Genomic DNA, 27,767 nt, shown 5'->3' on the forward strand with positions numbered 1-27,767 from the left:
CATTCCTTTTGCCGTGCAGTTTGACTTTGCTGTTTGTTCAGGCCACCCGCAGCCTCCCACTGTCCTACAGTCCCCAGTGCAGACACTGTTTCCCACTCCGCTCACGCAGCCCTCGCGCTCCTCCCTGGGCAGGTATGGGAAGCCCTGGGGAGGTTCTCAGCAAGTACAGGTGGATAAACCAAAAGTGAAGTTCTGCTTATGAATGAAAGCTCTTCCTACAGAATGATAGAATTACATTTCAACTTAAAAAGTAAGGGCTTATAAATGATGAAAGGTCAATCTTCTCTTTTCAGCAACATGCAAGGGTGAGACTGGAAGCTCCCAGACTGAAGTACTTCTCTAGCCCTCATGAAGCTGAAGCACTGGCCAATGAACTCTCTCCCTCTGCTGATGCGTCCCCCACCAAGCAGTCCTCTTTTTCGCTGTAGACCAGGAAAGGGGACCGTGCTGCGGCCTTAATGTCTGGCTGCTATGTGGTCCCTACAACTGGCCTTCCCAGACCTCTGTGAGCCATTATACCTTCTCTGATTTTGCCAATCAAGTCATTTGGACTCCAAGGTAATGGGGGGTTAGAATCTGGAAACAGGTTGGGGAAAACAGACTATCTGAAAGGGAACCGTAAGTCCCCAGAGACTCCAAGAGCCCAGGGCTACAAGACAGGGGGGCCGGTACTATGGCATCGTTCGTGGCTGAGGTGTGTTGGCAGCACCAGCTCCACCCTTTACTAGCTGGAAGATGACACAGCTGGTGGCATGCAGGCCTCACCAATTCCCTCACTCCTATATTCAGGGGATGAGCTGCCGCATGTGCATCTCCTGGAATTTTAAGAGAAACCCAAGACAGAACTTGTGAAGACCTGTCCTATAAACAATAAAACATTTAGGAGGGACTGGGTAATAAAACAGTTTCAAGAGGGAAGTGGGGAAGGAAATGTTTTAAGGAAAACATTCAGAGATGCAAACAGCTGCTTTTGGTGCCTTTTTAAGGCATCTTGCAAACTAAGTCTCTGTCATCTACTCCTTGACCTCTTTTGTGTCCCACTCACACATACTTTTTTATTTTTAGTAACAGACTATTTCTGTGTCTATGTTTTATTAGGGACTAGTATTTCTTTGACTATAATACCACATTTAAGGGGTCAGGCACATTTTGAGTATTTTGCTAATGGAATGTGAAGATGTTCCCTAGCACAAATAGCCAACTATCAACAAACCACTAATCATATTTGCTACATAAATTCACAGCACACTTGCATATATTTTGTCCCAAACTGAATACTAGCCAACTGTTGTTCCTCCATACAGAGAGGTCTGCCAGGCAGCCAAGAGATACTTAGTACTCTGGCTAATTCTCCCTGAACCAAAATGACTACTTGGATGAAAATGGATCTTATGTTCTTTCTTAATTATAGATAAGGCTTACTGCAAAAGCAATAAGCAGACATTCCAGAGAACAATAGAAATCTATGAGTGAAGTCTTTGAAGTCATCCGTGCAATGCTGTTGATTCATTTTATACCTAGGAACAAGACTTACTATTATTTGCATTGTATAGACAGAGAAACTGGGACTCCCCTCATTCCCCCATCCACAAAAGGAGAATACCTTTTCAAATTCACACTGAGGCAACTGGAAAAAAGAGACAGGTCACCTCCCTCAAAGTGTCCTACCTTTTCCATTGTTATATGAGTGTGAGTGATATTTCTATTAAAAAAGTGACTAGTGAGCTTGTGTTTTTATTCTTAAGGCAAAGTCACAGCTGGATCTCAGCTGAAGCTTACCTCCCACGTGAGTGCCAAGCGGCTCACAGCAACATTACTTAGTCCCATGACGATGGCAAAAAAGGAATTCAGATTTTTATACTCCTTACAGCTGAAACATAAGAGGTGCGTGTTTGAGTAGAATGTCACTTCTGAGTGAGATAAAAAAAATAGAGTTCTATTTTTTGGTAGTCATTAATATTCGTCAGGACTCCTTTATGAGAACAGGCACTGATAGATTTAATGCACTGTAAGTTCCACTTGGGTGACCGTGTTCTGCTCTTTGATTTCTCACTGTGCTTTTAGAAAGGGGTTAGTTTTGGCCATCTAGGTTCAGGTTTTGAGAAGGAATGTGGACACCTATCTTAGGGATTGTTATTACAATTCCATCCATTGCTAAAAGCCTTGTTGGACCCAGAGGGAAATATCTCATGGGCTAGGAAGAGAGCAAAATGCCCTTGAAGACTCCTAGACTTTTAGCCTGAGCAGGGCACCTCCTGTGGCAGCTTGGGAGGGAACTTAGGAAATCATACTGCTGCAGCCACTGTGGCTTCCACTGCCACGCACATGCTTCTAATCTGTTGAAAATATCAATTTGCAAGTCATGATCCCTATAGAGCTGAGAAATAACTGAAAATATTGACTGAAAATAACCTTGTTTTTTCTGTTTTACTAATGTGGATGAAGCTGATCATTTTGAATTTGTACTTATGCCACTATTACCTTTCATGAATATATATTTGGGAATAAGAATATTGTGTAACAAGATAAAAGATTCTTATTAGAATGGCAATATTTAGCCCAGGTACTTGGTTTAACTTGAAAAAAAAAAAGGAATCCCCCATTTCTTCAGTCTGACTCCTTGAAAAGGGAAAGAATTCATTTTGCAACAAGCGTAAATCCTTCACCCAAATCAATCTGGCTATCTAAATTGACTACATCATAATTAAATTCTGTTTGGATTAACATTTTTGCAAAAAGCTAATTAAATTGTTGCATCTGCTGCCCATGTTCTCTTTGCAGAGGTAACAATGAATGATTCTTAAATGGTCCATGTAGAAATGGGAGAACAGATTTCAGAGAAGCTATGGTGTGTCTCGCCCTCTGGTGAGGAAGCAAGCGAGGCCTTTGCTGTGCTGCGGTGGCGGCTCTCAGATCAGGCGCTGAAGGCAAAGTAGGATCATGCACACACGTTTGCCTCTGTCCTATCTGCATGATCTTGACAGCTCATGCAGGATTGCAGGCCCTCCTTTCTGGTCACTCTTAATAACGACCTCTATCACCCTAGGTCAGTCATGAAATTTATTCACACCTCAGTCTGCTCACCTGTAAGAGGGGATGATAATACCTGGACCCCCAATTTCACAAAGTTCTGGGCAGGTCAAAGACCTAAAATAGACTGTGCTGAAGTTCCCTAAAGATCTCAGGCAAACATGCTATCGCCAGTGGGTTTAGATCTCATTCTTGGACATCTTGGTTTGAAAGTCTACAATCTTCTCTGGCTGGGCTATGTATCTAGCTCCACTATAGGCCAGTACAGCTTAATAATGATTAAATAATATAAACCAGTTTGTGCTGAAGGCCTAACCCACCTACTCATTCCCATAATCACAGGATGAGAGATAAGGCAAAAACCCTCAAAATAATTCCCGAGTGTTTGAAAGGCTCTCCTACGTTGATGCAATAAAATAGCAGGATTAAATCCCAAACGGTCTTCTGATCCCCCATAATCTTGTGCAGATTGCCCCTTTCCTTGTCGCCCTTGGCACTGCCAGCCTAAGGTGAAGGGAGAATGTACTCCTTAAGGCAGGAAAGCACATATGTCATAGTTTCCATAATCATCTCTTTCCAAATACGTGAAGGCATCTTGTAACAAGGCTGTTCAAACTCCTACGGAAAGTTGGCTACACTGTGAACCAGAAGAAATTAATGAGCAACATTTTATCAAATCTTTTTTTAAAAAGGCAGCTTTTCCAAATTAAGAGACACCAGATTTTTAAACCACATGATTTGGATGTCCCGTTGAACCCTCAAATTTTCGGCAAAACAATTTAAAGCATTTGGCAAGCTGGTAGGTATAGAATGTCAAGCAGCATTTACTTCTTTGTTTAGCTCTGGAAATTAGACTGTATGGGATTGAAACAACTTGGCTCAAGAAAATTGCCTAGCTGGGGTCACTGTGCTCCCCACCTTCCTGGGCTAGAGTACCCTGCATTTAGAAAGGAAAGAAGTCTCCCAGCCACAGGCCGCATTTAGCATTTTATTTTTAGCATTGTGGTGATACCAAAAACATGGAAGTAAACAGGAGGTTGTCAGGCATATCTAAATAGCAGGAGAAGATTTAGCTCATGCCAGGGAGAAATCTAACTGGCCCTTGCAGTAAATAAATTGTTCCCCATAAAGTGCTGTTAAATAGAATGTCTATGAGATGCTTGCTTTTTCTGATGTTTATGGAGATAATTTTTATGTTCCAGGTTAGCTCGCCTTTATGCATTTTACCGATTTTACTCTGGCTGAGTTGGGTGTACGGGTGCACATGCATGTTCCCACTGCCCTCTACTGGCGAGAATGTGTCACATTGGACATGGACTGCAGCTTGCTTTCTACAACTTTCTAAAACACAACTTTGTTTGCTAAAGGACTCTGAAGCAGAGGAGGCACAAAATCTGAGTAGTTTCAGAGCAAAAAGAGGTCACAATTTTGATTCCAGCATCTATGCTGTAAGGTGTTAATTTGCATATTGATGCCAAATATTACAAAAGCTAGATGAAATTAATGGTTTACAAGAAGGAGCTTGGTTATTCTTAAGAACCTGTGGTTGGTCCTTGTGCATAAGGAGATCCTTTACCTTGTTTTTCTTTTTAAGGTATAGCCTAAGGGATCAAAATGAAAATGCCTCTCAAACGTTTATCTCCTCCCAAGGTAAGGATACTTACTGGGCTGCTATCTTAATAAATTTTTTTAAGAGCTGAACACGCTTGCTGGGCTGGGAACAAAGGCAAATCTCAGTGACAACCCAAAACTGAATTTCATTAAATCTCCTCAGGAACAAATCCAAGTTTGCTGTGGTCTTTTTAAAATTATGCCTTCCAAATGTGTGATAGATTAGCTCCAGCTAGAAAAGAAAGGAAAACAATTTCACTTCTTCATGTTGAAATCAAAATACCAGCGAGGTTTCTCTGTCCAGACAAACTGACATCGGTCAGCGAATGTGAATACAATCACTGGCCAGGTTGTACCACAGGTCTGAAGGGGTTCACTGAGGCTTGCTAATTTTGTAACTATAAACTAGGTGCTATTGACTTAACATACTTAGGAAGACATAGCTTACTATGAATCATGAAGATTTTCCTTTAACACTCAAACACTTTATAAGTGACTTTATTAATAAGCTCAATATTTTAAAAAATTATCATGTAGTTTCTATATTGCAGCACACATTAACGTTTGCAATTGAACAACGCCAGCAGGCTTCATCCAGAATTGCTATGGCACCTCCCAATGCTCTCTGAAGAGCACCTTACCTCATGCACACAGTTGAAGAGTTCCCAGTCATAAACTGTCATCTGGTATGCTAAATCTTTGGAGCTCATCAGTTCAAAAGTTCCCACTGTTCCAACAGTTGGGCCTTCCTGTTCTGGCAAGGGAGTCTATGAACAATAGTGCAAAAATACATCAGAATCTCAAAAGAGACAAGTACTTAGAGCTGAATGTTTTAAGGCATTTCTGAGAGGAAAGGATCTGGAAATGTTTTTGGGAATATCCCAAAACATTTATTTAACCCAGAATAGAAAGATGTGTTTGCTCTTAATGCTCACTCGCTTCAGTGCCATCTTTATGTAAGTCATTGTCACTACCATCAGTTCCACGGACTGAAAATGGGGACCGTGGCAAGTAAGATTCACTGACTAGTGACCCCTGGAGGCTTCTTTTCTGCTTGGGCCTGCCACATTCCTGTAAATGATTTCTTTTCTCTGGTAAAGATGCAAGGAGTTCCGGAGACTTTTCCTTCTGTTTCCCACTAACGCCGTTCCAAAGCACACACAGGCATGGCAGTAGTGGGTAGATAGCCACAGGGTTCGGCTACTGACTACTGTAGCAGCTGGTGGCTAGGAAAGCTGCTGGCCCCCCATCTTTCACCACACATTGCCTGGGGTTACGAGGTGACAGAGGGCTCTGTGTACTGAGATCAAAGACCACGTCTGGTCCTTTTGCTCTCTGAGAAGTGCTGAGCTGGAACGGTCTTCATGTGCTATGGTGTTTCGGGCTAGGCATCAGAAAACCAAACACTTTTACTTTCTGAAAGACCCCTAGTCAAAACTTTCTACCCAACTTACTTACCTCATTTTTATTTATGAGAAATAACCTTGAGTGCTTTTCCTTAGTAAGATGCATGACACACCACATACATTGGAAACATATGCATTAATACCTATGGATCTATAATATATGTACAAAGTTACACAAGTCACATGAAAGAGAATTGTCATAATTTCATGCTAACCATATATGTATATTCACTATTTAGGGTGGAAGTACTAATATTGTACAAGTTCTATCATCTCCATTATTGTCATCATCACCCATAGCCAATTACATTCTGTAAATTCCCACTGCATTCTGGGCACTAAAGAAGTCATACATTCAGGATGTAGGTGGTCTCTGCAAGTTTACAGTCTGAGAGAGGAGCCGACCCCAGCCACCAGGCACTGCCCTGCCTGCACATGAATTGAGAGTGGGCTGCCGGCGTTCCTGTGTGACCATACCAGGGCAGACAGGAGCATCAACACACACCTGGTTGCCAGATACACAGACAAATAGGTGACAGAACATAATGGGCTTTTTGAGAGTTAGTGGACATTTGGAATAAATGTGCGGCCTAAAGAGGTTTGGAGAAAGAAGCTGGGCTTTAATACATAAATAGGCAGCCTTGTGTGGGTTAGAACAATAAGGTTTTCCCTGGGCATCCAGGGTAGCTTGTTGTAGGCTGAAGAATGGCAGGAGAGGCATGGAGGTGAGGAAGCTGTGATGAGACCCGCTTGGCAGGAATAGAGAGCTCAGGGGAACCAAAGGGACAGCTTGGACCGCTTTAGCAAGTGTTTGAGTACTGGGTGAGGGGCTGGGGTTTAGTAAGAGACCAGGTTGATGCCAGCTTAGAGAGCCACAGACTCTGAATGTAAACCCCACTCTAACTACACAGACTTGGATCGATTCCCTAATCTTTTGAATGTCCGTTTCTAGCTTTGGAAAGTTGGTGTGATAGTACCTGGTACCCAGGCTCATTATGGAGATTAGATGGGAATAATTTAAGCATAGCATATAAGCACCATAGCAGGCACAGAGGAGGCCTCCATTCTTATCATCTTCCAAATCAGCTCCCTCCCTAGACATGGTGCAGCCACGCAATTGCACAGGAGAGTGAGATCAGTATAGCCCTGGGACGTGTGAGCTAAGTACTGTTCACTGTATTTGGACTTACTCTATGCAAGGGACAGAGGGCAGGGGAAGAGTAACAATTATTTCAACGTTTTGAAGCTTAGGGAACCAACCTAAAACGGATGGGCAAGCAGCTTATGGAAGCAATGAAGGAGAATGGCTTCAGGTGGGGTGGGTCTTAGGTCCTAAAGTTGGGGAAGCTTTTAAATGCTAGGGCTGAGGACTCCCTTTCAGGCTTAGACGGGCTCTCCACATTCTCCCCTCCCTCTTGTAGCTCCTGCTGTGGAACTGCCTGTCACTCCATTCCTCGGATTTGCTCTCTCCTAATCTATCTCACTTCCCACCTCTTCTCATGATGCCTTATGGCTTTTCAATGAAGAAATTAACCAACAACGACAGGGAAGATGCCAATTTTAAGATGATGCCAATTTTAAGAAATACACAAAATTCTTTTAATAGCAGATGTGATCTGTCATTCCTGCATCCCTTCTGAGAGAATAACAGAAGGCCCTATGGAATCTTTACTTTGCTGGGTGGGCAGGGCCCACCAAGCCTTCCCCTCTTTGACCACATGCAGGCTGACCCCTTCCTCCAGGAGCCACTGAGCAGGCAGTCTGAGCAGCCACGTGTTCTCCTCCTTCTCAAGTGGGCATTTACATGCTGACCCTGGGTCCCATAGGAAGCATCTCCTTCCTCTATTTTGTCACAGATATCTCTCTGGAAATTTCCTACAAATAGGCATGGCCGAGCTCATGGAGGATCTGTGCTGCAGACAGATCTGAAAACTGCCTACACAGAGGCCCAGAACTCTCACAGACTCATCTCTTCCTGAGAGCGGGCTTCTTTGTTAAGCCTAGATGGCTGTGATTGGGAGAACAGCATTGTTACCTCCCTTTTTCCAGATGAGGAAACAAAGACATAAAAAAGATGTACTGATTGTCAATGACAAAAAGATGGCTGAAGGAAGCTGCCACCCCTGCAGCCCTCCTTCCACGTGCTCCCATACCGTCTTGCCTGGCTCTCAATGGCATTTGTCCCACTGGATTCTCATTACACCGTGGTGTCCTCACTATACTGTGAGTGACTTGGGATACAAGGATCTTGATGGATTTATCTTCAAGACCATCCCAGAGCCAGAAACACTACAATGCCTGGAATGATATAGTAGGCCCTAAATAAATGTCTAAGGAGCTAGTGAATGGATAAAAGTAGAACCAAATTACAGTACAATGGGATTTTATTTTAATTTGCTCCATACTAACATGTTTAAACAAAATGTCAAGAGAGTAAAGCTCCAGAATCCAAGCCTTTAACCAAAGAGGATAAACCGCTGGCATTCTACTAATTCCAGACAACCAATTTACCACTATAACTTGTTCTGTTCTGGGTTGTTCGTGTCAGTCTCATTTCCCTAACTTGACCATAATTGTCATAAGGACAGAGGCTCCCAGACACTGGTGTAATTCACATAGAAGATAGCACAGCACCGAGCACAAAGCATATTTCATAAGTATGTGCTGATGGATCAAAGGGTTTGGCCAACATTCTGTACTGCAGAATCCTCCTGTGTCCAACTCTTCCCAGATGGACTGTCTTTAAAGAAATCTTCAGGAAGCCAGAAACGGCGTTCTGTGTCTATCATTTTAAGAGAGGGCTAGGGTTTGCCCATTCCTCAGTAGATGACACAACTCACAGCCCAGTGGATGACAAAGCACTCACGTAGACGATGGGAAACAGGTTCATAGCCCAGCTATTTGTTGCAAGTGAGTTCCTTTCAATTTCTCAGGTCTTAAAATGGAAGAGTAGCAAGGACTAAGAATTTGTAAGGCTGCAGATTGACATACAAATAAACAGAGGCTTAAAATGTCAGTATTTGCCCCACTCAGAGCTGGAGACAGTCCACACTATCTGCTGACACACCGTGTTGTCGGCACTGTAGCTGTGAGCCAGCCGGTGAGAGAGGCCTGAGTGCTGGCGGCAAGCACATCACGCAACGCCTTCAGCAGGGCTCCAGCTGAGCTGGCTTTGGATGGCATTTCTTTCCAAGACAGGGCGGCACCACTCATTTATGACATTCCCCTGCCCCTGCCCCCCATTCCTCCCATGCTGGGAAATACTGATTTTTTAGAAAAGAATGAATACAAATGACTAAAAAATATATGAAAAGGGCTGTGAGCAGACTCAGCTCTTGTAGCAGTAATACTTGAGGAGAGGCAAGGGTGTCATGGGCAGCAATGGATGAGGCTAAGAGCACTGATACCACCTTCACTAAGTCCCCTCCAGATGAATTCGCGACGGTGCAAAAATCTGCTTGACTGCACTAGAGTGCACAAAATGACACAAAACCAGAAAATCAGAACTACCATGAGACTAAAACAAACTCTAACAAGTTCAAGAAGAATTTTGATTTATTTATGAGGCCTGAACTGACTAAACTTGAACACATTCATGCAGCACCTATGTAGGTAAACTCTAGGTTTACCACCAGCTCTTGAGTTGCATTTTTCTTACTAAAGAAGCTCTGTGTCCAAAGATGGAAAAAATGAGTCCTCTACCCTCTGAATTGGCCCCACAGGTTTTCAAAGATACTGTAATAACTGCTTATGTCTGTGTCTAATTTTTATACGATAAATAGAAATGAACCCTTCCCCTTGCATAGAAGAGTAGGCTACTCAATTATTAGCATGGGCCAATTAATCCTTTATCCACAGAGAGCTCTGTGAGGTTGGGAACAAGTGTCTCGGAGCCTTAGGGAAGACTGCTGGTCTCTGATATTTCCTACACAAGCTGGAGTGCTTTCAGGGAACAGCATTTTTCTTAAACCAGAGAGTGGCTTTGCTACCGAAACATTTCTACAATCTCCTAAGGAGTATGATAAATTGCAGTATCTTGTCTTAAAAAAAAATTTCTATTCTGGTCTAAGTATTCAGATTTTTAATATTAATATTTAAATTGGGAACATTGCAAGGAGGTGATTTACAAAGAGTTCTGAAAGGTGAATCATGCCCTGATAGTGGTGCTACTTGGCTAATTTCTGCAAAAGAAAATCTAAAGCTCAGAGCACATCAAATGAACACCTGAGGCTCACCTAATAGACCACAGGAAAAGAAAAAGTCAAGTAGTGTTCCAGAAATTTTTTGCAACTAGGTTCAACGTAACTGCAAAATTAAGCTCCAGACAAGTTATTCTGATTGCAGACACTGCTCTGAGGAGGCCATCCACACCTACCAGTGAATCGAACTGCTCTCGTGGGCAAGCAAATAGGCGTCCATTAATGGTGAGCGTCGTAAATACTGAAACATCATTAGGTTTGAGCACCACCTTTTCTGTGAACATAAAAAGCATGAGATTGCCTATTAAATGCATCTGAGATTTGCTGCACTTCTCTAATCACACCAACAAATTGCCAGCTCAGTGAATTACTGGAACACACAGAGAGACTGCATAAAATATAGTACTGAGAGGACCCACTGAATAAAAAAGACACAGGATTCACGCAGGCACACGACATGCAGGATGCCATCAGGAATGACCACAAAACAGGAATGGAAATATCTGAGTGTTAATTCACCCAGTTCTGTGCTGCCACCAGAATTATATACAAAAACCACATTTTCTATTTATATAACAAGTTATTTTTCCATGTGGTAAAAATGTTCAGTACTTTGGAGGTGGAAAGATCACTTTTAGAAAACTGAGGGGTTTTCTGAGATACCACATGACTTTAGATGTAAAATTAATTATTATTTTTCACTTATTCCCTAATTTGGAGAGCAACTGAATTACCTAGATTAAGCCTCCTATATTAAAAAAAATTAATTCAGTTCATAGATATCTACTTAGCATTTTTTATATGCTGGACACTGCTCTAGGCATTGAGGATACAGTAGAGAAGGAAAGAAAAAAAAATCCCAGTCCCCAAAGAGTTTACATCATAGTGAGGGAGGTGGACAGTGGACAAGATAATAGATTAGAGGGTGAGCATTGATAAGGAGAAAAAAATACAGCAGGGAGCAGCATATATAAGCGGGAGAAGTTATGAATTTAGAAAGGGAGTCAAAGAAAAGAAGGAGGGGTTCTCAGTGGGACACTGACATGTGGGTGAAGCCCTGAAGAAAGTGAGGAAGGGACATGGGGTTGCTCTGGGAAGAATGTGCCAGCAGGACGAGCAGGGACAGATATCCTGCATCCTGTGACTCAGGCAGAAATCGAAGGGGAGATCTTAGGAACCCAAGATGTATTTAAAATCCTACATCAGTGAAACCATTTGCCTATAAACATGGCAGAAATGGCTCACCTGATCCTGGCGGATCCCCCAATGGCTATCAAATCATTCCTGGATAATATAACTGTATTGCTCCATTCCTCTAGGCTCTCACTGCAACACATTCCAAAACTCTTGCTATCATGGATTGTTAATTGTGTTTTGTTTATTGTTAATTGTTATTTACTGTCTACTTCCTCACCAGGCTGGGAGTAACTTGGGGGCACAGGCTGTGTCTAACACATCCTCTCTTGTCACAGTCATACTCAGTGACCAGTAAATACATGGTGAATGAGTAAATGACACCTCATGAAAGCACAGAGTGACCAAGTGATCCCATGGGGTAAAACAGTCCTTGTTTCATTCCATGAGCTGGATTCCTGCCCTCTGTACCAGGTAAGGAGGAAAACAGCACCCGTTGAAAAGAAATAGCCTGTGACCACCTCTGACTTCTAACTTGTGGAAACCTATGGCCTTTAGCTTGTCAAGCCAGATGCCCTCTAAGGGTCCAGGCTTTTCAGAGCTCCAAGGCCTGCAGCTTTTCTGCTTCAGGTTTATATGGAAAGAACTCCAGACTGACATCCGTACCGAGCCCTCAGTTCTAGCTGCCTCAGATTGATCATTTCACCTCTTTCTGCTTTAAACTGGGTACCTAAGACAGGGCATATTAGACACTTACCCAGGTCACCAATAACTATGTTATTTCTGTTATTTGTGGGAGCACAAGCACCAATTTGTCCCTGCAGATCAGCTTGGAAGGGCCATACTAACTACTGGTGGGGTTTCTGGATGGGATATTCTATTTTGTAGAAGCCCACAGTACTAATTAAGGTGGTTACCTCCTCCGGAACTCATCTTGACAATGATCAGGCCTTCCCCAGAGCCTAGTTTGTCGGCAACTGCGTTGATCACTTCCTTCACCGAGGCGGCTATTGGCACCCGAATGGTTGTGTAGGTGTGGTCCATGCAATAGACTTTAAACAGAACTATTGGGAAGGCAGAACAATATGGTAAGTTGGTTTTGGGAATTCTTAAAAAAACCATAAACTATGCAAAATGTTTAGACATCCTCAAAAATTTGCTTCATCTTGCCATTCTCACTACTGTATTTATTTGCACCGGTCTGTGTCTGTGCCCCTCATAAAACTCCTCACTTTAGTGCTGGTCTAAGGATAGGTACGCACGGGGCTGACATCCCCAATTAAAAAAACAACAATGGATATTTTTGAAAAAACCTATAAACAGGTAATGGAAAAAAGACAAAGTAAGTTTAGGCTAATTTTCTGGGACAGCCCTTGTCTGCAAGCTTTTCTTTTCCACAGTACAGGAAGTGCTGTGTTGTGGGCTGATTACTGTATTACTGCTGTCTGGTGTGGTGGTGGGGAGCCAATATTAACACCTCTGCAAACAGGAGTGCTTTCGCCCGGGACCAGGAACTACGCTGGCATTCCTGCTCGCTTGTTCCTTGGTTTGTGTACTTTGGTGCTGGGTCATATAGCTTGGGTGGTATTTAGCTCAGCAGACCCATATATGGCACCCACACACTTAACTCTGAACACACAAATCCTGGAAACAATTCCAGCTACTATAATTCTTGGGTTTAGAGGTACTCCTAAGTTACAAGATTCATTTGTGGCTTAAAATGAAAATTTTATCATTCATTTTATGTTGGTTGTGATACTTGGAGAACTAACTCTTAACCAACCAACCACTAATAGCCAGCACCTGTACCTCCCTGATGGCCACTGGTGAAGATGTGCTGAGGGCCAGAGCACTCTCCCGAGGCAGAAGTCCTGCTTTGCAGGTGACCCTGGCCTTCCACCCCTGCAAGACATTGCAGAGTGCCAGCCAGCTTCGTGCCAGCTCTCCCGCAAGGTAGGCAAACCTGACAGCTGGTTTCTATGATAACCTTTCTTTCCTTCAAGGAAAGGTAGTAGCAGGGGACAGGCAGAGCCACGGAGATGTGGATAAGCTCCTCAGCTCTAGGCACAGAGGTCAAGAGCATAAATAACTGGAATGCAAAAGGGCACTTCCAAACAAACTATTTGGACTGCAAAGGAAAGCTCTTCTGTGGGTCTACAGTGATGATTCCCAGGGGGAAGATGTTATGCTGACTTTAATCACACAACCATGAGTTGGAAGGGAATTCTCACCTTCATCAGAGCCTCGGATAGCCTGGCGCTTCTGTGCTCTCTCATCACCTGTGTTGAACTGTTGCAAAAGAACTTTGTGCTGTAAAAATAAAAACAACAGCAACTACCATAAGGGGAGAATGATCAATGCACATTTGCAACTCAGAGGAAACAAACCTGGGAAGCTATCAAGAAATGAAGAAAACATGTTTTGCATTTGCAAAAACATCAATTTTATTCTTGCAAAAAAATACTTCTGGAGAATTTTCATTCCATTGGACAAAGATAATTAGAGAATCCTAATCCATTGCCACTTACTTTCTTTTGTGGAGCCTTTGCATCTTCTGAACTGCAAGAAATAGAGAAAGCAAATTATTTATTACCGTGAGTACTATTATTTTAAATGTCTTCATTCGCATGTAAACTTTACTCTTACATTAGAAAATGAAACCACAGCATCCCTTCAGGAGGCAATATGAACCTCCTCATTTTAATACCAAGTGACCAAAGTATGGAGGGAACAGCAAAGAGATCAGCTCCTGTCACAGGCAAGAGGAACTGATGTTAAAAGCCAGGATTTCCAGCTTTAAAAGTCTATCTAGTAGCATACATTCTTGTCAGTATTTAATCAATGGCTCAAAGAACGGCATATGAAAACCTTCAAGTTTTTACTGAGAGGACACAAATATTCACTATCAACAGCTTTGACAGCAGAAAGTGAATTTTTGGTATAAGTAATTCCCCTCAAACTTTTTTTAATTGCTACTGACCGTTTTATTACTGGATTCACTGCCTTGAACCAAAGGGACCCAAGTTTATTGATTTAGACATCCCAGAGGACAATCTGTGCTTCTCTATACTTCCTCTTGGCAGCTGTCCATCACACCATCACCTATGCAGAGGCTCAGTCCACTCAAATCAGAACACTTCTACTGCTGAAAAGCCAGCTTTCACTTTTTTGAGAGCAAAGGACTTTATAGAGGATGTTTTGACTGTAAGCAGGCACTTACTTGAGGAAAGCACACCCCAAAGCCAAGCCCTTCCTTCCTTACATTTGCTTGACAATCTTCTCCAACTCCGGCAGTTGCTCCTTGAGGGCAGCAATCATCCGGGCATCATCTGATACAGACACATAAAACTCCTGTAATTGGCAAAAGTCACAGACTTTTAACAAGAATGCAAAAGACACACAATTCTGTAAAGAGCAATAAAGATGTGTCCCTATATCATCTGCTTCACTAGCATCTCTAGACCATGGTTTCAGGGACTAGAGATGAAAAAGAAAAACATTACAATATGTCTAAATTCAAAATTACAAATGAGAAAGGTTTTAGAAATACATGGTGAGGGGTGCATAACATTGTGAATGTAATTAATGCACACTGAACTGTACATTTAAGAATGGTTAAAAGGACAGATTTTATATTTGATGTTTCACCACAATAAAAAATTCAAAAAAAATTTTTTTAATTGAAAATAAATTATTTATATACCATTTATAACGAATGGCATGTAATACAATGTTTTGGAACAGGTCATTTTATAGTCTGTGTGTTAAGAGCACTTTTTTCAACTCAATATTTTTTTCAGGGAAATTTTAATATTTATTTTGCATATTATTTTAGTATTTGTTGTTTATTTAATATTTACCACAAGTTGTAGTTAATTGTTGGTGGTAAACATGCAGGCATGGTCCCCAGCCCTGTACTGAAGCTACACGGAGTTTGTGCCACCAGCTCAGGACTCTTTGCTGCTGTCCTGACCACCAAGCATCAGCAACAACTATGTGTGCTTTTCTGCAGCAGGGCCCACCGGCAGGAGAGGAGAGCTGTTCGCACTATGAGCTTAACTACAAACCATTTTGGTTCATCTGCAAATGGTCCCTTTCTAATAGGTAGAGTCCATGAGTCAGAAGCATATGACCCAAGCTATTATTCCTTTATATTGTCAGAGTTCTTCACCCCACAGTCTGGAGGGACACTCCTGGTCCACCTTTCCTCCCTTCCTCACCTCTCTGCCTGCCAAGCAGTATGATTAAAAAAGGAAGAGAGGGTACGTTTCTTTTGGATAATGCATTCTTGAACATACAGACTGGTAAAGTTTGAAGTACAAGCCATATTACATTTGGCTGCATAGAGGTAAGGTCCTCATCTAAGTTTTGGAGGACAGAGTGAGTCATTCAGGGTTAAATGTCAGGGTCAGTGCTGCAATGTGGGGCTGGAGCTATGGGAAGGAAAAGGGAAGTTCAGCTTAAAGCAGTGTTTATGAAATGAACCATGGCCCTTCAGAACTACCTCATGATCCTAGTGGTTCGTCAGCCGAATTATCTGTTGTCCTCTGCCTAAAAAATATTTATTATTTGATCTAGTAATACCACTTTAAGGAATGTAACCAAGGGCAGACCTACTTACACAAAAATGCTTACTGTATTACCATTCTAGGAAGGTAAAAACTGGAAATTATGTAAATATTCAACCATATGGGAACAAATAAGTATATCTGTGGTACAGCTACTCGAAGGTTTATTAGAAAGACTGTACTGACACAGAAAAATCCTTATATGAAGTGGAAAAAGCAGCCTGCAAAATAATGGATACTATGTGATTACAACTACAGAAAAAATACAAAGAGAAAGAGACCAAAAGAAAACACATTAAAATGCTATCAGTTCTTGAATCAGAATGGCAGGATAATGGATGATGCTTTTCTTTACTTTTCTTATAGTACCTTTCCAATGAATGAACATGTTAACAAGTCTAGATTTGCAATTGCAGTCTCACCAGGGAAGCTGCGGGGCCATGGGAAGTCCCTGTGTTGTAAGACGAAGATACACTCTTGGAAGGCATGACTCCCACTTACCTCTAGGAAAGCCACAGCCACGTCATCCTCTTGTAGGACGTCTCCATACATGGCGGCCCACTGCAAAACCAGGCGGACAACTCTCCTCTTATTGTTGAGGGCATAATCCATTTTCTCCTGTTCTGTACCTTGTGAAGGCTGTGCATGGTAAGTGCCAGGAGTCAAGGAAGACATTTAGCCACTTCACACTCATTTCACAGTGCTGCTTGCAAAGGCAGAAAGTGACAGATTCCAGCTTCAGAAAGCCAGTCTTTTGGACTATGGAATTCCTCCGATAGACTCTCAAGAAAAGCCCCACCCACAAAAAGCTTCTGGGTCAAATGCATACAATCCTTGTTAATAGCTGCGAACTTGATAGTAGCCTAAGGAATTAGACTCACACGGCTCTGCTTGGACTTGGGTGTTGATGAGGATTCTGGCTGAGCCAAGCTCTGGCTCTCTCATCGCATTCCCTGCCTGCCTTCCTTCTTGCCCGCCCTTCGCCACTAGGGGTGGTGGTGACCCCTGCCACCTTCCCTCTCGCCCGCCCTTTGCCACTAGGGGTGGTGCTTCCTGTTGTTGCTTGTGCCTTGCCATCTCCGGCTGGTTCCCATAATTCTGCACACGTCTCTATATCCCCTTCATTACGTACATTTCAATTAACCCTTTCAAATGGGATCTAGTAGGATCTAGTCCTGCTGGAACCATTACTGAAACAAAGAGTGCATGGGGTTGGGTGTGGGGGTGGGGGTGTGGGGGTAGTGAGGCTGGAGGAAGATAAGCTCACCCAGTGCTGGGAAGAGGAAAGGTTCCTGCTCCATTGATCTGGTAGGAAACTCAGACACACTTTTTATACCATAACTTCTTATGCTATCTAGAACCACAAACTCAACTCATAATGGGTTTCTGTGAATTTATGGCTAGCCATCTTAAGCAAACTACAAGCTCCTTTGTTTGTCTTTGTATCCTGTACCATATCAAGTGCACAGTGACTTTCACCTAGAAATTTTATTTATCCATTAATACAACAGTTGAGTGTCTAGTATGTGTCAGGGAAAAGTTCCTGTTCTCATTTACATTCTCATGTGGATTATAGTAGAGATAATATATCAAGAAAGATCTTAGATTAAATACACCATTCCTTTTTCAGTGATTTATAGTAATTCATATTATAGACAATTAGTGCATAGAACAATTCCCTCTTTATAAATTACATTGTAATTGCATATAGAGTACCTTTATTAAGCTCTACTTTATATATAGTCTTGTAATGAAAGCATCATTCCCCTTCTACAGGTGAGCAAACTGACAGTAAAGAAACATAAATGGCCAGGATTACATAGCAGGAGGGCAGAGTTGGTTTCAAATCCAGGACTCCCAATGCCAACTAGTTTTCTTCCCCATTACACAACACCCCAATGCCTCATGGCTGGTCTAAGACTGACCGTGCTTTAGCTTATGACCATGACTTAAAAGTCACTGTAGAAAACTGCCTCATGACAGTGCTGTGCTTGAGAGCTAAACCAGTAAAGGGCCTTTCCTAAAGGGACTATAAATAATCACGATCAAGGTAAATGACAGGAACCTTAAAGCAAAGGTTTACTGCATGTAAATGGGTTGCAAAATGGCTTTCATAGATTGAGTACAGGATTCGTAAAAAAGAAAATTGCTCAACCTGTATTGCCACAATTCTCTCTGAGCTTACAATAAAAAAAAAGGGAAGAAAGATCACATTATGTGAAAATTATTTCTTTTCTGATTAACTCTTTGTTTTCTTGGTTGTATGCACTCATAACTCAGTTTTTCTTTCCAAAGAATTACAATGCTGGGCACTACATTTTACCACTATCTTTTAAGGTACCTACCAGCATAATCAGGCACATGGCAATACCAAATGAAAAATTCTTAACTAATCAATTTGTACTAGTTTGCCCAAGAGTCAGAGAGAGAGAGTGGGAGAGAGATTGGTTGATTCTTTCCTACTTGTATGAGATTGGAATGGTTTGAAGTATTGTGTTGATATCAAGTAGATATCATTCTAACTTTCCAGGTTGTCTTTACTTGGTCTCAAGGAAGCAATGCAAATGCTTGTGTTGGATACAGTGATATCAACAGCACACTGTGGCCAATCTGCAAGGCCATACGATAGGATAACTGAATCTACATTATCTCTGTGGGTTGGGACAAAGATTTTTCTTGACTTCTTTCCTGCTTGGGAAAGCTGTTTTTTGTCTGTAATAAAAGATAGAATATGTGATTGGAAGGAGGAACAGGATAACACTTCAAATGCTTGTAGCTTTATAATAAATATGCTCAATGTGCTCACATGATCATTTAATGGTCTCTCTAAACCTGTAGGGAAAATATTTACAGATGAGGAAACAGGTCAGAGAGAAGAAATCTGCTCAAGGTTGTTCAGTGAGTAATGGCAGGGCTTACAAATCCAGACAGGGCTCTCTCTGTTATCACTACCCCCATGACTCCAAACTATAGCCACAATGACTTAGACATTAGTGGTTGAATTCATGAAATTGTAGGAATAATTACATCTGGAAAGCAAAAATCCCATTGGAAGAGATGTTTTTGTTTTTTTTCCCCCAAAGTTCTAAGTTTCCCAGAGCTGAGAGCTGACCAGTACCTAAACCAGCGCTGGGTGCCCTCTGCTATTCATGAGCAACTTCACAGCCTCCTGAGAGCTAGAACTGACCTAATCCAGAGAGACCAGGAAGAGGCTTGCTTTCTTTTCTCTTGGAAGTTCATCGCTTTGTCTCTGGAAAAAATAAAAGTAGGCACTGATTTGTTTCACAAAGTCTTGCTTTTCCCCTTACAGATGTTTTTGAAGGTAGGGGTAATACTACTTTGAAATCTGAATCCAGGCATGTGCTCAAGGATTCTGCCCTTCACAGGGAACACAGTGTTCCATTCCTGAACAGTCTATTGAATCAGATTTTTAAGGGACACAGAACAGGCTTTATGGAAGTGATTATACATGAAATGGTTACTTTCAGGTTATCTTGACTTGGACTTGGTGAGAGGCTGGGGCTTCTATTTGTTCCCATGACAATATTCCCAGCTTTAGAAGATTCATGTAATTTTTCAGATTTTATTTAACTCCTATAAAAAATGCAGGGAGAGAGAAAAAATTATATTCCCTTCAAATAGCAGCCAAAGAATAAGAACATCCTACTAGATCCCTGGTCTTAACATGTCAAAAATGCAACCAAAAGGAGTAACATTTCAAATATAATTATGTTCACAAATTCAAACGCATCAGGAAGGTTGCAGCAACCACTATACCTTCTCTGGCTAAAACTGGAGCAATGCATTAACCACTTGATAGAGAAAGTCATACATAGAATAAAAATCTAACTCTTCTCCGGGATGAATAACAATTTAGAAAGGATTAGCAGTGCATACCACATACAGAAGATACTTTAATATCTGAAGAACAGTATCTGAAATACATATGGGCCAATGTCTATATGAAGAGCAGATTAGTTGAGAAAATTAATACATAATAATCCAATGACGTTCAAATCATCAGGACATACTTGTAATAAATAAGGCCATGACTCCTGATAACATGACAGTTGGGTTCAGGTAAGAAGCAATATGGTTATGCTTGAATTTTTATGGGTAGAAAAGATACAGGAAGATAACATGGTTGTGGTAATTCATAAAGGGCTAATTGAAAGAGAATTTAGAATTATTATTTTAAACCCAATTAAGAAAAGACCATAATTGTTGAAGTGGCCAAATTTATCACTAACACACTGAGCTGATTTTAGATGATTCACAGAATCATAAATCTATGAGTTGCAATCAGCTTCACCATTTCAGAGGTAAGGAAACTGAGATACAATGAGGCTAAGTGATTTTCCCAAATTTATTAATGGAATTCTTAGGACTAGATCTCAATTCTTTTATTTCTCTCTCCAGTACTCTGCTTACCCATACGGTTGTATTTTGTCTGATGTTAAGATTTATTTATGCTTATGTATGTTATGTAGCAGAAGTAGGTGACTTAGAAGTTTGTTGGTTAACAGGGAAATCCATCTGAGATACAAAAATTGATTCCCCCCAAATCCTCAAAAAGACAAAGCACTTACAGAAAATCAAGAGTTCACTGGTGCAGCCTTGACAATCTGGTAGTCAGGGAGGTATGGGATTTCTCATGTCTGAGCTAGACTCTTTCTGCTATAGTTTCAACAAGTTCTCTTGTCCAACACTGATCAACTTAGAAAGCTGTAGCTCACCACTACTAACCAAATATTCTTAAATCTACTGACCATTCAGATCCTAACTTGAGATTTCTGTTGTTATGGTCATAAGATTTTCACCCAATGGAAGCATTAAATCAGAATCCTTAACAGCAGGAACCATGTCTTGAATTCATTGTAAATATACATTTTCTGGTCAAGGACTGGGTACAGGCAACAATAAGCCTCAAATGAGTACTGATGGACTTTACCTTAAACAATTCAAGAACACTGGAATTCTATCTATAACTCAATTTAAAAAAAGTAAAAAAAAAATCACAGTTGTTTAAAATCCTTTACCTAAATTACTTGAAAGTCCCTTCTGTTGAGATCTCAAATACAGATCAGAGATACACTCTAGAATGTTTGGACTCAGTGTCACAAGGTTCACTAAATCTACACAGATGTCAAATGTCTGCACGTCTTTTAAACAGAACCTTTTAGTTACTGGGCATTTAATCTACAGGATCACACAGTTAAATCAAAATGGCTAAATCATCTGTGAATTGGACCAGCTGCTTTGGCATCACATGAACATAGCTGAGGACAAATTAGATCTGTTTTCAGTGATGCACTAGGGCTCAGAATCCGAAGCGGTGGAGGCCACAGTGTGTAGGCTCCAGCCTTTCCACACTGCCAACAGCAGGCTTAATATTCCACTGAGTCATTTTCCTCATGCCGGCTCTGCCGTTCAAACACTGTAATTATTTCATATACTTTTACCTAGTTATTATCTTACTCACCACAGGCACCTGTAATTTTTCTGTATTTTTTTTTTACTGCTCATTTACTTATTCTTAATTCAGTTAATAATGGTTCCATGTATTAAAATTATCATGGGGAAAGTAAGTGAAAACCTCCTAGGATGTAGAAACAGCAGATTCATTACAGCCTACAAGAGGGACTAAAATATTATGTATACTTTTTGCAGTAAGTACATGCTAATTATGCAGCTATTTATAAAACACTTATCAACATTCAAACTGATACTCTTCAATGTTGTTGTTTTTTAAAACCCTGCTTTGCATACAAGATCTCTGCTTGCAGCTGAAAACAAACTTTGGGGGTCATCCACCCAATGACTAGACAAAGCTTTTGTATATTCTTGGCATTTATCATATTCCTCTTGTGATGGTACGATAATTTATATATATGAGGCAATATTTATATGGGACTTTAAGATTTATAATGTACTTTCACACACATAGTCTCATTTGATCTTCACAACCTGGTGAGGTGGGTAAAGCAGGTATAATTACCTCTATAATACAGACAGGGTTCAGAGGGGCTAAGGATAATTGCTGAGTAATAGAGCTTGTGAGATGTAGGTCTTAAACACAGGTCTTCTGACTTCAGAGCCCTTGCTTTTCCCACTATGTTATGGGGCCTCCTTATTACCCTGCTTGCCTTTGTGGAGCATCTCAGCATCCTGAGTACCAAGTCTATTCTTCCCTTGATGTGACATGTGCTTGGGAATGCAAGTTCTGGAATCAGACCACCTGGGTTCACACTCTGCCTTTTCCACTTACAAGCTGGGAGACCCTTGGTAAGTTAACTGACAATTTAGACCTCAGTCTCTTCATCAGTAAACTTCATAGGACTGCCGTTAAGGATGAGATAAAACAGTACTGGTAAACCAAGTAGTACAGTATTTGAGACTATTAGGTCCTAAGTAAAACTTAGCTATCATCATCATTATTGATCCACCTCTGGAAATAATTTTGAATCTTTTAAATGGACAATTTTGGAATTTTTTTCATAAGGCCTGTCATTTCTGGATTTAACTCTGTGATACTATTCCTACTACTGACACAGCTGCTCCTATGTTCATGGGTGTTTATTCACTATGAGTTCACAGGGGCATTTTCTGTACTGTTATCTTCTTTATGTGCCTCCTATTTCTTGCTCAGAATATTTTTTTTATCACCGATTTTCAGAATCCTCTGTTTTTAGGAGCCTCTACTTCTTGGATATTCTTTTTAATCTTAAATCAGTTGCTTGTATGGCAAAGCAGTTAGGATGTGGCATAATCCAATACACGGCTGCGTTCAAACATTGGGTAACACTTCCTAGCTATATAACTTGGAGCAAATTACTTACCTGCTCAGTCTCACTTCCTTAACGTAAAAGGAGTACATAACCCATAGTGTTGATATGAAACTGGGAAGATGTATATGAAATACTTGGTAGAATAGCTGATAATAGAGTCATTATCTTCGAAAGAGGATACCACATTTATATCATCAAATCAAATTATCCTTATTGGAAATGATATTGCATATCTGCACAAGTAAACTGCTGTCACAGTGACATATGGACCACACACTTTTCAGAACTAATTGGAGGACTACAATGGTAAAATCTGGCTTCAACAAAATTTAAGCTTACAATTTTTCTTAGAAAGTTAAAGAATACTTCTAAAGACTTGGCTTCATCTAGAGAATAAGAACCTGATGCTGTTTTGTAACTCTTTCATCAATAAGAAAAGCAAATTTTGGTTAAAGTTCCTCTTAGAGACCCAAGTCAACCTGTAAGGAGAACATCCCCAGATTAATTTCACAGAGAAATGACGGCGACCCTGTCTTTTCAGTAAGGGAAACTGTTCTTAATTTGTTTCTGTATAAGAGACATAATGCATATAAGGCAGTTCTGGTTAAAACTTAGTGGCAAATCTGTATTCTATTTTCTCTTTTTAAATCAAGAAACTAAATAATTTCCATTCCAAAAGCATAGAATTCATGTTGACTACTAAGCCTAAAGAAATTAGGATACCAAGACAAAATATTTGACTAAAATTACTGCTGTATTTGAATTTTTATAAATTTAAATATAAGCAATTTATTACCTAATATTCTTTCAGGTATGGTAACAATCTGTCCTAGACAACAAAGGCTTGCATTTGTTGACATAAGAGATATCGATTGGCTGAGTAAGCTTCAGGATTGGTCCAAGTACAACAGTATCATCATAGACTCCATTGTTTTCCTGACTCTCACTCATTACAGCTTTGTCAGATGGCTCATGCCCCTACTGGTTGTAGAATGGTATCGCTTGCCACTGGAGCTACAGCCTTCCTGTTCTCTCTCTTAAATGTTGGGAGAGCTTTCATCCCAAAGCCCAGGGAAGCTTCTCTTTGAATTTCACTGGCCTGTAATTTGTGAACCAATCACGGTCAAAGGCAGCCAATTACTCTGAGTAGCTAGACAGACCAACTGAGATGGCAATGACATTGGAAGTTAACTACAATGTCCACTGCAACTAGAATTATACTAGTGCTGCATGGAGTTTCTCCAAACGTCTGCCAGCACATAGAGAATCTTAGGTGGTTATTTGGCTTCCATGTGTCTTGATTTTTCCTACATGTAAAATGAAATAAAATCATACAGTTCTTTTTTTGCCTCATATGAGGGGACTGGGCATTAGAAAGATGAAATAAATTATGTGAAAATGCTCCAAAACAAAGATGCAATTATTAAAATTTAAAATAATATTAACTTAGTTCTGATTACTTACTGAATCAAAGGCCTGACTGATTTGTACAAAGAAAAATATGGCCGAGTTTAATCATAAAACATAAAATTAAGCCAACAGGAGAGCAATTTGGCAATAAACATCAAAAGCATTAAAATATTACATATTCTTTGCCTACTTCTAGAAACTTAAAGGAAATTATCATGTACATGGGAAAAGATTTAACTAGAATGATGCCAAATCATCTGTTCTATTTGTTATTGGAAAAATGTGGACCTGAAGATACAGTTGGAAGAGGCTAAGAAAATTAATTATGACATATCTACCATATAATACATTCCAATACATATTTTTTCTCATGCATCCTTGTTACCTTGTTGCCTAGCACTGTATGTACCATATAATACATTCCAATACATATTTTTTCTCATGCATCCTTGTTACCTTGTTGCCTAGCACTGTATGACACATTGTATTTAATAAATGTTTGTAGAATTATCTGAAAAAAACTGTAGTTTTATTTACATATAGATTGGTTTGAAAAGATATCTACAACATCCTGTTACATGAACATATTCTATCATATTTAGAAAAATGTTGTGGAAAAGTATTTAACAGCAGAGAAAGATTGTTCAGTGATAAAACCTATAAAATTACTTATAGTATGATCCCATAGTCATATTTAAAAGTATATATCTACATGTAAAGAAAAAAGACTGGAAGGATACATATCTAGAGGTTAACAATAGCAATATCTGGTGGGGGTCATAGGTTGTTTTAATCTTCTTTTTAAAGACTAATGGAAAATTGAACTGAATTTTAAGTGCAGATTTAAAAAAGACTGAAGAAACTAGAGGTGAAAAGTACAGAAACTGAACAAATAGAATTTTAAAAATTCATTATAAAGCACTTGTATTCATCAGGTCAAACCATTCCAAGCACATCTAATGAATAGAAAGCCTCTCTCATTAGCACATAAAAGGCCTGAAATATTAATGTTAAACAGAGTTCTACTATCTTCTTCTGTGCTAAGAGCAAAATTGGAGGAGCCATACAGTGTGGACTAAGGACAGAAATAGGTGTCAGTGGCTCAGGGCTCAAATCTTTTCTGTACTAGTAATTACCTTTCTTTGAGCAAATCATAATTTTTCATTATCCTAGTATATTGATTTGGAAAAAGAGCAGCGAAATACTGACTTCTTCACAGGACTGCTAGGAAAAGTTACAGATATTAAGTACTTTGAACACATTCAGCTAAAGCAACTCGTTTTAACATGAGGGATTTAATGGAACATAGTTAAGTATTTTATTCTTCCTATAACCCACCTCAACAACGTGAGGGTAACACACTTGTTCAGTTTTACATTGTATCTCCCTGTCCCTGTGGATGTGGTGTTCAGCTGTTTATGTATATTTGTTGTTTTTGCCTGGTTATCAGCTCTCTCTCTGCTTTCTCGGTTTTTCTTTACAGACAATCTCTGTGAAACTGTTCAGTAAAGTGTGTGCCTTCCTTTGGCCAAGATGTCAACACTGACCTGAGCTGGGCCAACTAGACGCTTCTTCCCAGGGATGTGGGAACGAGGTGAGGGCCCAGGATGCGGAGCAGGGTTACCCAACAGCAGGGTCTTTAGTTGCTGCCCTAGAGACCCCTTTCAAAGGCCCGGGCTCTTCAAGGGTTCTCCAATTCTCTGAGTTACCCTGTGACCTAAAAAGCATTGCTTATGTAAGGAGCCCAGATAACAACTAGGGCAACTAGAAATTCTCAGCATAGTGCAGGGCCACTTACACGCTTACGACCTTCAGAGAGGACCCCTTTCCGTCAGCTTGCCTGAGCAGCATGAGCTCCTGTCCACCCTGGACACCCTCCCTCGGCATTACAGAACAGCAATTCTTGGTGGAGGCTCTTCTTTCCAGTATCTAAAGACTAGATTATACTGTCCAATGTGGGAGCATGAGCCACATGTGGCTTTTTAAATTTAAATGAATGAAAATTAAATAAAATAAAAAATTCAGTTCCTCAGTCACAGTAACCAACTTCAAGGCTAGTTAGTGGCCACTGGGCTAGCACAAATACAGAACATTTCCATGATTGCAAAAAGTTCTATTGGATACTTTATTTATTTGGTTGAAACAATTAGGCCTACACTGATTTTAGCCAACTGAAGCACAGATGAATGTGTATCATGCAATACGTTGTCAAGAATTGTTCTTAAACTCTAAAGGATAAGTTTTTAAAGAAATAAACTGTGAAGAAAAAAAAGTGACATACCTCAGGCTTGGAATCCCAAGACCTGGATGGATTTTGGCTCTGCCACTTGACTTGGGCATGTCACTCCACGGTTTTTGATTCTCAGAATCCTCATTTTTAAAATAAAGTTAATATTAACCCAATGGACTCCTGTACAAAGTGGTATAATATGGGTCAATGCTCTTAGCATTGTGCCTGACACATAGAGAGTTGATTCAAAATGGAACAATGAAGAGAATCTAAGTTGCCACTGGGCTAGGTATGCAGGAGGTGGTCTGAGAGTACTAGGGAGTGTACAGGATGCACAGCCCTCCTGGATTCCCTCCACCTACTGCAAAAAGAATTAGGATCGGATATCACAGGCCTCCCCTGATTGTACTGCTCACTTGCCTATCTTCCTCCCCTCCCCCAGGCGCACTGTCCCCGTGCCTCCCTACCTGGCATGACTTGGACTTTCCCTCTAGAAGCTTCTATTTTAAAAACACAGGCCAGTGAAATGAATGTTCTCAATCAACTGTGAAGGAGAACACGTGAATACATTAAGAAACCAGAATTTAAAAAGAAATACAAGCTTAGTGTTCGTGGTTTTGAGTCTTAAAGATGACATGAGTTGGCCCACTATGCTCTCTCACTCTTCTGTGGTGTCATTTGCCTTAAGCTTGTCAAAAAAATTAGTCTAAACTCAAAGGTGGTCTTTCTTTATCCTTCCAACAAATTTTAAAGATCTAATAATGATTACCATGTATGGTGTTAAGAAAACACAGAGAGAACCTGAATGTGTTAATTTTACTTGAGAAAAACTGAATATAAGCCAGAAACAATATATAATATATGTAAGTCTCATTAAGCTGTCATTACTTGGAAAGATAGTTCCAGGGAAATAAACACCCAAATCTCACTCTTGCAGCTCCTTCTGAATAACACATTCAACTCAAATCTCCTATCCTCACACATTCTGTTGACTTCAAAGAGAATTATGGATGAACAAGAAAATGAGAATCAGGTAGGGCAATTATAATTCTGAAAAAGGAAAACATGCCAACATTGATTGGATTGCTCAGAAAAAAGAAAGCCATTTCCCTTCAATAATTTAACTGCTTAAAGAAGCCAGAGTGTTTAGGGGTCTAAATTTTTGTTGCTTTTAAAATAATGTGGAATTGGAAAATACACTTTCACATGTCCTTCAAAGTTGAGTGTATAAGTCAGTGGTACTCACTTGTTAAATTCAGCTTACATTTTCTGAATGCTCCCTCTGTGCCAGACCCTGCAGCAATCGGCCAGTTCAACGGACTGCTGAAAAGCTGCCCCAAACAAACTCAGCGTTCAAGCGGCCTAGAGGAACTGCCATTAGAATTTCAAGT

The 27,767-nt window shown here is 40.5% G+C and overlaps 1 protein-coding gene across 18 annotated transcripts in view; it reads right to left on the bottom strand.

Moving 5' to 3' along the window:
• Positions 1-27,767, bottom strand: part of RAPGEF4 (Rap guanine nucleotide exchange factor 4) — a 310,512-nt gene that overhangs the window by 16,384 nt on the left and 266,361 nt on the right. For 12 of the 18 annotated variants that reach the window (XM_073218684.1, XM_073218683.1, XM_073218679.1 and 9 more), the window contains 9 exons: positions 16,450-16,600; positions 14,643-14,731; positions 13,909-13,939; positions 13,612-13,690; positions 12,298-12,444; positions 10,423-10,520; positions 5,283-5,408; positions 4,695-4,873; positions 1,780-1,870 (listed from right to left, as the gene is read on the bottom strand). In XM_073218684.1, the coding sequence (XP_073074785.1) occupies positions 1,780-1,870; positions 4,695-4,873; positions 5,283-5,408; positions 10,423-10,520; positions 12,298-12,444; positions 13,612-13,690; positions 13,909-13,939; positions 14,643-14,731; positions 16,450-16,600 (991 nt within the window). Of the gene's footprint in view, positions 1-1,779; positions 1,871-4,694; positions 4,874-5,282; positions 5,409-10,422; positions 10,521-12,297; positions 12,445-13,611; positions 13,691-13,908; positions 13,940-14,642; positions 14,732-16,449; positions 16,652-18,540; positions 19,543-27,767 lie in introns of those variants that run through there. The other 6 variants (XM_073218685.1, XR_012123694.1, XR_012123696.1 and 3 more) reach the window with 6 other exon arrangements.

This window comes from Manis javanica, chromosome 12 (genome assembly GCF_040802235.1).
Source record: "Manis javanica isolate MJ-LG chromosome 12, MJ_LKY, whole genome shotgun sequence".
Taxonomy (NCBI): Eukaryota; Metazoa; Chordata; class Mammalia; order Pholidota; family Manidae; genus Manis; species Manis javanica.